At 52.9% G+C, this 12,501-nt stretch overlaps 1 protein-coding gene across 5 annotated transcripts in view; it reads left to right on the forward strand.

Moving 5' to 3' along the window:
- NISCH (nischarin) overlaps positions 1–12,501 on the forward strand; it is a 186,180-nt gene that overhangs the window by 39,409 nt on the left and 134,270 nt on the right. For all 5 annotated transcript variants that reach the window (XR_013601160.1, XM_078661890.1, XM_078661891.1 and 2 more), the window contains exon 6: positions 3,024–3,119. Coding sequence is in view for 4 of the 5 variants with exons in the window: in XM_078661890.1 (XP_078518016.1) it covers positions 3,024–3,119 (96 nt within the window). In the remaining variant the exon portion in view is untranslated. The remainder of the gene's footprint in view (positions 1–3,023; positions 3,120–12,501) is intronic.

Below are 12,501 nucleotides of genomic sequence, written 5' to 3' on the forward strand. Positions count from 1 at the left end.
TTAATTTATCCTCTGAGGGCCCTCCTCGGAAAGCACTCATTTTCTGGCCCAGGCCTTCCAACTCTGAGAGTGCAGAGGGAAAACCAGCATTGGCAAAGCCAGCAGGTATTGTCTATGCAAGAGCTATTGGCTTTGTCAATGTGTTTCAGCCATGTTGTCCATCAGCGTGGCTGCTGTTCAGCAGGGCTCAATGTTAGTGCCGTCGCAGAGTGTCGCGTCGCAGAGTGTTGCGGAGTACATTGTTGTAGAGCAGTGGTTCCCAAACTTTTGACTTCTGAGGACCCCTATTGAGTCACTACTGGAAGCCGAGGACCCCCAAACAATTTGTACGATTTAAATTTCAAACATTAAAACAGTAGTTTGAAAAAAGAAAACACTTGGGTACACCAAACAAATACTCAAATCTCTAAAGATCTTAATATTGTACATAGGAAGAATTAGCAAAATCGAAAACTTTTAATGGAATGGTTAGTGCTGCATCTCGGCGACTATCTTTTCAATATTTAGTTCTAATTCGCAGACTGAGGCTCCTGCCAGGGCTAGACTGGAAATCCAATACAGCCCTGGCAAATGTTGTCAGGCCAGTCCCAGTACTAAGGGGCCGATTAGGATGGCGGACGGACTTTGCCCGCCCGCCATCCCTGTGGAAAACGGGGCCGTCCGCTACGTGAGCGGCGGTCCCGCTATGCCAATTATGCCGCCACGGAAAGGCATCTGCATGAGGCCATCCTAATATGGCTGGCGGTGTCTGGAAGACACTGCCAGCCATATGAACCCTTTTCCGCCCCGACCACAAGGCGACCGGGGCGTAAAATCGGCGGACGGTGTTTCCATCTGCCGCAGTCCCATCCGCCATTGTAATATGGCGGGGGGGAAATAGGTGGCGGACGGTCACAAATATCGGGCGGCTCGCCACTGCCTGCATAGCGGTGGCAATCCGTCCGCCATCCTTATCTGCCCCTGAGTGCAGTGAGTGAGCCTGGCCACTGCAAAGCAAACTTTGAGGGGTGCCCCCACCAAGAAAATATGGGGAAAAATGGTGCATTCTGCAATACATTTGTCATTATATATTGAAATGTATTTGCTTTTAAAGCATAGTAAATGATAACCTCACTATGCACCAATAGAACAATCTTTTTGGCGCTCTTCTATGAATCCTCACTATCACCCTCCAACAAAGTGCCTCTCTTCTCTCAATAGCCCCGCTGTCACATGTATTTCATTTTTTTTATAGCATCTCTCATACAAGTGTAGGTGTCAGAGCACTTTACATCACACACTTACAGTGACAATAAATCGTACGTGTGTAAATCAGTGTATAGAAAATGTTTTGTTACATAATGCAAAGGGGACATTCACATGTCATCCATACAGGTGAGCATTTTTTCAGAGTGCTTTGTCTGGAAAAGCACAAAATCTTGATTCAGAATGTAACATAGTGGTTAGTTTTTACTTTAATTATAACAATTTAATTCTACCCAAACAAACCTTTTTGGCAATGTGAGAATTGTGAAATGCTGGGGGAAAAAGATAGCATACTAACGTGTACCATGCAGTTTGCATGCTGCTATTTGATGGAAGGTCATAGCTGAAGGTGCTGGATTATGATTGTAACTGCTAGACTGCATAATAACAAAAGAATCTCTGTGACAAAGAAGTAACCCACTGAGCTATGCACATAAACAACTGTTTTTTTTATATGCATGGTACACATTCTTTGCAGCAGGCATATTAACCCTCTGAGCTATCTTAGATGAGTTAAACCTGCTACTGAACAAAACACGCATCTCTCCCCAGCAGGTACATTAATCACTGGAGTTATCTTGACACTTTAATTGTTGCCCAAAAACAACAGATTATTCAAGGAACTTTTAAGTGTGTTTAAAACTGCTGCTTGCGGACCCCCTGGGAACGTGTCACGGACCCCTGGGGGTCCGCGGACCACAGTTTGGGAAACACTGCTGTAGAGCATGGCGGCATAGAGCGGAGTTGATTGTCACGGATCGTCATGCATAGAGTGGGGTGTCGTGGAGTAGAGTGTCTTAGAGTGTCGTAAACTGTCGCAGAGTGAATATGCATGGTGTGGTATTGCTCTATCATTCCAGGCAACACCTCTTCAGTTGAAAAGAGCATTGCATTTTCACATAGTTCTACAGATAAGACAATACAGCGCACAAAAGATAATGGGCCCATGCATCAACCGAAAAAACGGTCGTAAACAGAATCTGCCCCTTTGCGACCGGTATTTTTGCATTTGGGATCCATCATCCCAAATGAAAAAAATCGTAATTTAAGGAATCGCACAAATAGCAATTAATTAATCGTGATTGCATTTAGGGAATCGCAAATTGCAATTCCCTTAATGCAATGCATGATGAAATCGCAAATAGTGATTTTGCAAATAGGAGTCTCAAATTACCATCAATTTGAACTTGATGGTAATTTGCAAAAACTTTGAAAAATGCACTAAAGTACATTTTTCAAAGTTCCTGGTTACACACGCACATGCCCTTAGGGCATCTTAGGGCATGTGTGTGCGCAACATGTGTTCACATTCCAATTTCAGGGGTGCAACACTGTGTCCTTTTGGCACCTCTGAAATAGCATGCACAATTTGCAAGTACCTATTGGGTGAGGGGGGCATCCCTGAACTGACCACAGTCCCAGCGTCCGAACGGAGTGGGACCAAGGAACTTTTACTCTGCCCGCTACAGACCGAAACCCTGGAATGGCTGGTGAAGCTGTCCCCTGGCGTGGCTGGCGAAGCTGCGCCCTGCATTGGCTGCACAGCTGCGCCCTGACATGGCTGGCGAAGCTGTGCCCTAGTGTGGCTGCGAAGCTGCGCCCAGACTGGACCCTCTGCCCTCCTTTATTTCTTGTTAATGGACAGGGTTTTTACTTGTGTCGTTGTCTTTTATCACCGAGTTCTTGTGCAATGTTCTGTTGGTCACTTGCCCGGTGTCTCCCTCTGAACACCCCTCTTACATGCGTTGCAATGCTCATATCCCATTGTCTATTTGTAGGTCTCCGGCACCAGGGGACCAGTTGGAACCAGTAACATCGAGGAGCACCTGCTGCCCTTTGACCTGTCGGTCTTCAGATCTTTGCATCACATAGAGGTGAGAGGCGGGCCCGGGGAGCTGCAGGGCCACTGAAGGATGTGTACAGATGTGAATGTGCAGGGCCACTGAAGGATGTGTACAGATGTGAATGTGCAGGGCCACTGAAGGATGTGTACAGATGTGAATGTGCAGGGCCACTGGAGGATGTGTACAGATGTGAATGTGCAGGGCCACTGGAGGATGTGTACAGATGTGAATGTGCAGGGCCACTGGAGGATGTGTACAGATGTGAATGTGCAGGGCCACTGGAGGATGTGTACAGATGTGAATGTGCAGGGCCACTGGAGGATGTGTACAGATGTGAATGTGCAGGGCCACTGGAGGATGTGTACAGATGTGAATGTGCAGGGCCACTGGAGGATGTGTACAGATGTGAATGTGCAGGGCCACTGGAGGATGTGTACAGATGTGAATGTGCAGGGCCACTGGAGGATGTGTACAGATGTGAATGTGCAGGGCCACTGGAGGATGTGTACAGATGTGAATGTGCAGGGCCACTGGAGGATGTGTACAGATGTGAATGTGCAGGGCCACTGGAGGATGTGTACAGATGTGAATGTGCAGGGCCACTGGAGGATGTGTACAGATGTGAATGTGCAGGGCCACTGGAGGATGTGTACAGATGTGAATGTGCAGGGCCACTGGAGGATGTGTACAGATGTGAATGTGCAGGGCCACTGGAGGATGTGTACAGATGTGAATGTGCAGGGCCACTGGAGGATGTGTACAGATGTGAATGTGCAGGGCCACTGGAGGATGTGTACAGATGTGAATGTGCAGGGCCACTGGAGGATGTGTACAGATGTGAATGTGCAGGGCCACTGGAGGATGTGTACAGATGTGAATGTGCAGGGCCACTGGAGGATGTGTACAGATGTGAATGTGCAGGGCCACTGGAGGATGTGTACAGATGTGAATGTGCAGGGCCACTGGAGGATGTGTACAGATGTGAATGTGCAGGGCCACTGGAGGATGTGTACAGATGTGAATGTGCAGGGCCACTGGAGGATGTGTACAGATGTGAATGTGCAGGGCCACTGGAGGATGTGTACAGATGTGAATGTGCAGGGCCACTGGAGGATGTGTACAGATGTGAATGTGCAGGGCCACTGGAGGATGTGTACAGATGTGAATGTGCAGGGCCACTGGAGGATGTGTACAGATGTGAATGTGCAGGGCCACTGGAGGATGTGTACAGATGTGAATGTGCAGGGCCACTGGAGGATGTGTACAGATGTGAATGTGCAGGGCCACTGGAGGATGTGTACAGATGTGAATGTGCAGGGCCACTGGAGGATGTGTACAGATGTGAATGTGCAGGGCCACTGGAGGATGTGTACAGATGTGAATGTGCAGGGCCACTGGAGGATGTGTACAGATGTGAATGTGCAGGGCCACTGGAGGATGTGTACAGATGTGAATGTGCAGGGCCACTGAAGGATGTGTACAGACGTGAATGTGCAGGGCCACTGAAGGATGTGTACAGACGTGAATGTGCAGGGCCACTGAAGGATGTGTACAGACGTGAATGTGCAGGGCCACTGAAGGATGTGTACAGACGTGAATGTGCAGGGCCACTGAAGGATGTGTACAGACGTGAATGTGCAGGGCCACTGAAGGATGTGTACAGACGTGAATGTGCAGGGCCACTGAAGGATGTGTACAGACGTGAATGTGCAGGGCCACTGAAGGATGTGTACAGACGTGAATGTGCAGGGCCACTGAAGGATGTGTACAGACGTGAATGTGCAGGGCCACTGAAGGATGTGTACAGACGTGAATGTGCAGGGCCACTGAAGGATGTGTACAGACGTGAATGTGCAGGGCCACTGGAGGATGTGTACAGACGTGAATGTGCAGGGCCACTGGAGGATGTGTACAGACGTGAATGTGCAGGGCCACTGGAGGATGTGTACAGACGTGAATGTGCAGGGCCACTGGAGGATGTGTACAGACGTGAATGTGCAGGGCCACTGGAGGATGTGTACAGACGTGAATGTGCAGGGCCACTGGAGGATGTGTACAGACGTGAATGTGCAGGGCCACTGAAGGATGTGTACAGACGTGAATGTGCAGGGCCACTGAAGGATGTGTACAGACGTGAATGTGCAGGGCCACTGAAGGATGTGTACAGACGTGAATGTGCAGGGCCACTGAAGGATGTGTACAGACGTGAATGTGCAGGGCCACTGAAGGATGTGTACAGACGTGAATGTGCAGGGCCACTGAAGGATGTGTACAGACGTGAATGTGCAGGGCCACTGGAGGATGTGTACAGACGTGAATGTGCAGGGCCACTGGAGGATGTGTACAGACGTGAATGTGCAGGGCCACTGGAGGATGTGTACAGACGTGAATGTGCAGGGCCACTGGAGGATGTGTACAGACGTGAATGTGCAGGGCCACTGGAGGATGTGTACAGACGTGAATGTGCAGGGCCACTGAAGGATGTGTACAGACGTGAATGTGCAGGGCCACTGAAGGATGTGTACAGACGTGAATGTGCAGGGCCACTGAAGGATGTGTACAGACGTGAATGTGCAGGGCCACTGAAGGATGTGTACAGACGTGAATGTGCAGGGCCACTGAAGGATGTGTACAGACGTGAATGTGCAGGGCCACTGGAGGATGTGTACAGACGTGAATGTGCAGGGCCACTGGAGGATGTGTACAGACGTGAATGTGCAGGGCCACTGGAGGATGTGTACAGACGTGAATGTGCAGGGCCACTGGAGGATGTGTACAGACGTGAATGTGCAGGGCCACTGGAGGATGTGTACAGACGTGAATGTGCAGGGCCACTGGAGGATGTGTACAGACGTGAATGTGCAGGGCCACTGGAGGATGTGTACAGACGTGAATGTGCAGGGCCACTGGAGGATGTGTACAGACGTGAATGTGCAGGGCCACTGGAGGATGTGTACAGACGTGAATGTGCAGGGCCACTGGAGGATGTGTACAGACGTGAATGTGCAGGGCCACTGGAGGATGTGTACAGACGTGAATGTGCAGGGCCACTGGAGGATGTGTACAGACGTGAATGTGCAGGGCCACTGGAGGATGTGTACAGATGTGAATGTGCAGGGCCACTGGAGGATGTGTACAGACGTGAATGTGCAGGGCCACTGAAGGATGTGTACAGACGTGAATGTGCAGGGCCACTGAAGGATGTGTACAGACGTGAATGTGCAGGGCCACTGAAGGATGTGTACAGACGTGAATGTGCAGGGCCACTGAAGGATGTGTACAGACGTGAATGTGCAGGGCCACTGAAGGATGTGTACAGACGTGAATGTGCAGGGCCACTGAAGGATGTGTACAGACGTGAATGTGCAGGGCCACTGAAGGATGTGTACAGACGTGAATGTGCAGGGCCACTGAAGGATGTGTACAGATGTGAATGCGCAGGGCCACTGAAGGATGTGTACAGATGTGAATGTGCAGGGCCACTGAAGGATGTGTACAGATGTGAATGCGCAGAGCGTCCCTGGGTGCCTGCTCTGCTGAAACCACCAATCTTCCAAACGCCCACAGCTCGGGGTGAAAAGATCCTACTCTTAGCAGATTCAACCAGAACTACGTGGAATGGTCAGAGGTCAGAGGTCCGCTCCTCCTTTTGGGTCGATTTTTCTGCCTGTTTGGGATCATTCTCTGTCAATGTCCCAGAAGGCCCAAATCCTCATCATCTCTGTTTTTGGACCAGCAGTGGTGGCCTCTGATCTCCAATTTGCTGATAAGGTGCCCCTCTGCCTCGTAGCTCTTTTAATTCCTTGAACCCTGTTCCCTTGGGGCGTGGCCTTGGCACCGTCCACTGCTTGGGGTCCTATGCCGCAGGGGTCTAGATGCTGAAGTCCCCTGTAGTCACTGTGCAGGTCCTGAGGTGGCATGAAGTTGTACCGTGGAGGAGCAGGGCAACGGCTGGAAGCCCGCTCAATGCCACGAAGGGCCTGTGCTCTGCCAACCTGTGCCGCCTGGGCACCGGCTGGAAGCCCGCTCAATGCCACGAAGGGCCTGTGCTCTGCCAACCTGTGCCGCCTGGGCACCTGCTGGAAACCTGCTCGATGCCACACAGGGCCTGTGCTCTGCCAACCTGTGCCGCCTGGGTGCCCGCAGGAGGCCTCACTGTGCACAGCCACTGTCTGCAGCATACTAGTGTGGTTTAGTAGTGGTAGCTCTTGGCATTAATAGGCATCCATGGGGTGATGGTAGTCTGTTAATGTGTAGCATACTGGGATTTGGGAATCATGCTGGTATTTTACTAAAAAAAAATATATATATATATATATATATATATATACGTTTTTTTTAATTACACGCTTTTTTTTGTAACACGAGTTCATTATCCAACTTTAAACCAACTTCAGTTCGATAGTGAAACTCACAAACTGATAAAATATTTGCAATTCTGACTGAGTCTGCGATGCTTTGTGCTGAAGCATTTCTTGGCGCCAGAGGGCACTTGCTACTGCCTCTCGTTTCATGGCCGGTGCAGGCGCCTCGTGGTCTACACGAAGCAGGCTTTTTGTGACCTTGAGTAGTGCTGCTTGAGGCCTTGGAGATATGCAGCGGAGGCTGTGCTGTGTGAGCCGTGAAGGTCCGTCTCCCACCTTAGTCTCACCCTTTGTGGCCCACTTCAGTCTCACCCTTACTCTCCCGCTCAGCCCCCTCTATCTCCCGCTCAGCCCCCTCTATCTCCCGCTCAGCCCCCTCTATCTCCCGCTCAGCCCCCTCTATCTCCCGCTCAGCCCCCTCTGTCTGTCTCCCGCTCAGCCCCCTCTGTCTGTCTCCCGCTCAGCCCCCTCTGTCTGTCTCCCGCTCAGCCCCCTCTGTCTGTCTCCCGCTCAGCCCCCTCTGTCTGTCTCCCGCTCAGCCCCCTCTGTCTGTCTCCCGCTCAGCCCCCTCTGTCTGTCTCCCGCTCAGCCCCCTCTGTCTGTCTCCCGCTCAGCCCCCTCTGTCTGTCTCCCGCTCAGCCCCCTCTGTCTGTCTCCCGCTCAGCCCCCTCTGTCTGTCTCCGGCTCAGCCCCCTCTGTCTGTCTCCGGCTCAGCCCCCTCTGTCTGTCTCCGGCTCAGCCCCCTCTGTCTGTCTCCGGCTCAGCCCCCTCTGTCTGTCTCCGGCTCAGCCCCCTCTGTCTGTCTCCGGCTCAGCCCCCTCTGTCTGTCTCCGGCTCAGCCCCCTCTGTCTGTCTCCGGCTCAGCCCCCTCTGTCTGTCTCCGGCTCAGCCCACTCTGTCTGTCTCCGGCTCAGCCCACTCTGTCTGTCTCCGGCTCAGCCCCCACTGTCTGTCTCCGGCTCAGCCCCCTCTGTCTGTCTCCCGCTCAGCCCCCTCTGTCTGTCTCCCGCTCAGCCCCCTCTGTCTGTCTCCCGCTCAGCCCCCTCTGTCTGTCTCCCGCTCAGCCCCCTCTGTCTGTCTCCCGCTCACCCCCCTCTGTCTGTCTCCCGCTCACCCCCCTCTGTCTGTCTCCGGCTCACCCCCCTCTGTCTGTCTCCGGCTCACCCCCCTCTGTCTGTCTCCGGCTCAGCCCCCTCTGTCTGTCTCCGGCTCAGCCCCCTCTGTCTGTCTCCGGCTCAGCCCCCTCTGTCTGTCTCCGGCTCAGCCCCCTCTGTCTGTCTCCGGCTCAGCCCCCACTGTCTGTCTCCGGCTCAGCCCCCACTGTCTGTCTCCGGCTCAGCCCCCTCTGTCTGTCTCCGGCTCAGCCCCCTCTGTCTGTCTCCGGCTCAGCCCCCTCTGTCTGTCTCCGGCTCAGCCCCCTCTGTCTGTCTCCGGCTCAGCCCCCTCTGTCTGTCTCCGGCTCAGCCCCCTCTGTCTGTCTCCGGCTCAGCCCCCTCTGTCTGTCTCCGGCTCAGCCCCCTCTGTCTGTCTCCGGCTCAGCCCCCTCTGTCTGTCTCCGGCTCAGCCCCCTCTGTCTGTCTCCGGCTCAGCCCCCTCTGTCTGTCTCCCGCTCAGCCCCCTCTGTCTGTCTCCCGCTCACCCCCCTCTGTCTGTCTCCGGCTCAGCCCCCCTGTCTGTCTCCGGCTCACCCCTCTCTGTCTGTCTCCGGCTCAGCCCCCTCTGTCTGTCTCCGGCTCAGCCCCCTCTGTCTGTCTCCGGCTCAGCCCCCTCTGTCTGTCTCCGGCTCACCCCCCTCTGTCTCCCTGACAGGCTACTTGTAAAGGACAGAATATAAACCTGGACGGGAGTTGAATGCAGATGTGAGAGAATATACTATATATATTTAAAACTTTAAATGTCCTGAGAAGTGAACTTCCCAGATTATTTGAACTGCACTAAAACCCTTGGCTTTTAATAATTTTTTGTATAGTTGTCTTGAGTAATGCAGTTTTGCCACCGTTTTTTGCAAGTTTTCATGGTGGTGGGTGAACCCCAAATGCCTCTGTAGAGGCCATGTTTTTCCAGGACACAACCAAGGTATGAAACTTGTCCGAATTGTGTCATTAAATGCACTGTTGCGCCTAATTTTTAGGTCTCACCGGAAACGGCTTATGCACTGTTGCTAGTGAGATTTTTTTTCACTTACAGGGGTTTGGACCCTGCCTCTTACATACCATTGGTCGGATTCATCATTACTCATTTCTTCTCTTCCCTTTAGGTTTAAAGCATTTTTATTGGTGCAACACATGGAAACAAAACATACAGAGCGCATAAGACGTCAGGTCACTGCGGCCAGGGCCGCGCTCTCGGCGTTAGCATCTCCAAAGGATATCTCAACCGCAGGCTAGTCCGCAGCGACACGTAAAGCCAGGCTGTGTTGCAATAAAATAAAATAACAACCCTCCCCCCCCCAACTTCCCCCAGAGCCCCAACTCCCGGAACCCCTTTCCCCCCTCCCCCCGTTCATCCAGTGCGCAGGCCTAACCCTTGCCACCCCCTGTGGTCGCTCTTTAGTGAAAGAAACTAGCCCAGCTTCCATTCAAGAGGTCGAGTCTACAGGTGTCGTAAGCCGTAAGAGGCGGAGGTATCTTGGGCAGGTGAGTTCCCTGAATTCAGTGAGCAGCAGAGACTGGGACGGCTGCCAGAGGTCGTCAAATTGCTCTACAGCCCCTGCCACTGCGAGCGACAGTTTCTCCATTCCCAATCCATGCCACAGTCTATGGAGCCAGCCCGTGATAGAGGGAAGCGTGGTGGTGCGCCAGTGTAGCAGGATGCTCTGTACTGCTGAGCCTAATGCAATAGCTATCTGTCTGCCACTGCGAGATCTAAGGGGGTACGTTAATCTTTTTGGGAGGCCTAACAATGTGTATGCTGGGAAGCGTGGCAGTTAGATGTCGAAATGGGAGTCTATATCATCTATCACTTCTTTCCAGTAAGAGTCTAAGAGTGGACATTCCCACAGAATGTGTGTCCGTGTTCCCACATGCCCGCATCCCCTCCAACAAGCGCTGTCCTTACTACGGTCCGTTTCGTGTACTCGTTCTGGGGTATAGTACCAGTAGGTAGAGACCTTAGTCAGTGAGTCCCATATGGTATGCTGAGTGCCTAGCTCTGTAGGATATCTGCTCCCATTCCATATGGCTCAGTGTCCTGCCCAATTCCCGTTCCCAGCGTTCCCTCCCCGGGTTTGTATAAGTGTGAAGAAGGTGGTTGCAGTAGCTTATAGAGGTCTGTAATCCGTTTCGCATCTGATGTGCGAGTCATGAGCCATCTCTCATAAGGGAGGAGTTGCCTATCAGCCGCTTCCCGTACCTGTGGGTGTAGTGCCCAGTGGTGAACCTGCATGTAGCGGAGTCTCTCGGACTCTGGGAATGAGTGTCCCTGTCGGAAGCGCGGGAAGGGGATAACCCCCTCTGGGCCATGCACATGACACAGGGCCCGACACCCGGCCGCACGCCAGTGGGTAAAGGCCCCGTGTTCCATCCCCGGGGTAAAGTCTGGATTGTCTACCAGCGGTGTGAGTGGCGACGGGAATGTGGTAAGATTGTGAACGATGTTGGTGGCATCCCAGACTCATAGGGGCACCCTGGTGACAAAGGAGGCATATAAATTCGCGGGGCGATGAGTCCGGCGCAGAAATGGTACCTCCTGTAGGGGCCGGCCCGCCACTGCCTGGTCCTGGAAAAGCCAGTGCTTGTCCGATTCCCACCTACTCCATTCTACTAGATAACGTAGCTGTGCCGCTTGGCAGTACTTGCGGAGATCTGGTATCCCTAACCCTCCAGCCTCGGGGGCTAGCATAGAAAGTGTCCTCCTCATTCTGGGCTTTCTGCCTTGCCAAATAAAACGCGAGAGGTTTGCCTGCGTCTGTTGGATCCACCCAGCGGGCGGCTGGAGCGGTAGGGCTCTGAATAGGTACAGAATCTGGGGTAGGACCGTCATTTTAACTGCAGCTATTCTGCCCAACCAGGAAAGGGTGCTGCGATTCCACCGTCCGAGTTCCTCCCGGATCTTCTTGCCCAAGGTGGTATAGTTAGCTGTCACCATAGCTGGCAAGGTGGGAGCTAGCTGGATCCCCAGGTAAGGCACCAGATCCGACGAACAGAGCAGTGGGAACAAGCCTTGTAGGTAAGATCTAGTGGCTGGCGCAAGGGATACGTCCAGGGCCACCGACTTCCCCATATTCATTCTGAAGCCTGCAACAGCAGCAAAGGAGTCCAGCTCCTCAATGCACACCGGGAGGGCAGACCGGAGCTCATCTAACGACAGTATAATGTCGTCTGCAAAGAGGCTTATGGTGTGAGTGAAGCCCCCGAACTGCACCCCTGTTGCCGCCGGGTTGGTGCGTATCCGTTGTGCAAAGGGCTCCATGTAAAGGGCGAAGAGCAGGGGCGAAAGCGGGCACCCCTGCCTAGTTCCCCTCTCAATGTCAAAGCTCCGGGAACTGTAACCATTCACCCGTACTACAGCTGTTGGGAATTTATAGCAACTAAGGATCATGGATCGAAATTTCTCTCCTATACCCACCTTCCGCAGGACTTGTTCTAGATAGGGCCAATGTACCCGGTCAAACGCTTTTTCAGCGTCCACCGCTAACATCATTCTTTCTCCAGGAATTCGGGAGGCCTTCTCTATTAGGTGGACGATCCTCTTGGTGTTGTCCACCGTCTGTCACCCGGGGACGAATCCTGCCTGGTCCTGGTCTAGAAGTCCCGGCAAATGGGGGGCCAGTCGGGCCGTAAGGATCCCGGTATACAGCTTAAGATCTACATTCAAGAGAGATATCGGCCTATAGGAGCCGCATTGTGACCGGTCCTTCCCTGGCTTGGGGATGACCGTGAGAGAGGCCCGTAGGAGGTCCGGTGGGATGGCTCCTGGAGCAGCGAACGAGTTAAATAGGTGGGTGAGGAGGGGAGCCAACGACATGGCAAACGTTTTATAAAAGAGAGACGTATATCCGTCCGGCCCGGAGCCTTACCATGCTTAAGTTTGGCGATGGCGGAGATTAC

This window comes from Lissotriton helveticus, chromosome 9 (assembly GCF_964261635.1).
Source record: "Lissotriton helveticus chromosome 9, aLisHel1.1, whole genome shotgun sequence".
Lineage (NCBI taxonomy): Eukaryota > Metazoa > Chordata > Amphibia > Caudata > Salamandridae > Lissotriton > Lissotriton helveticus.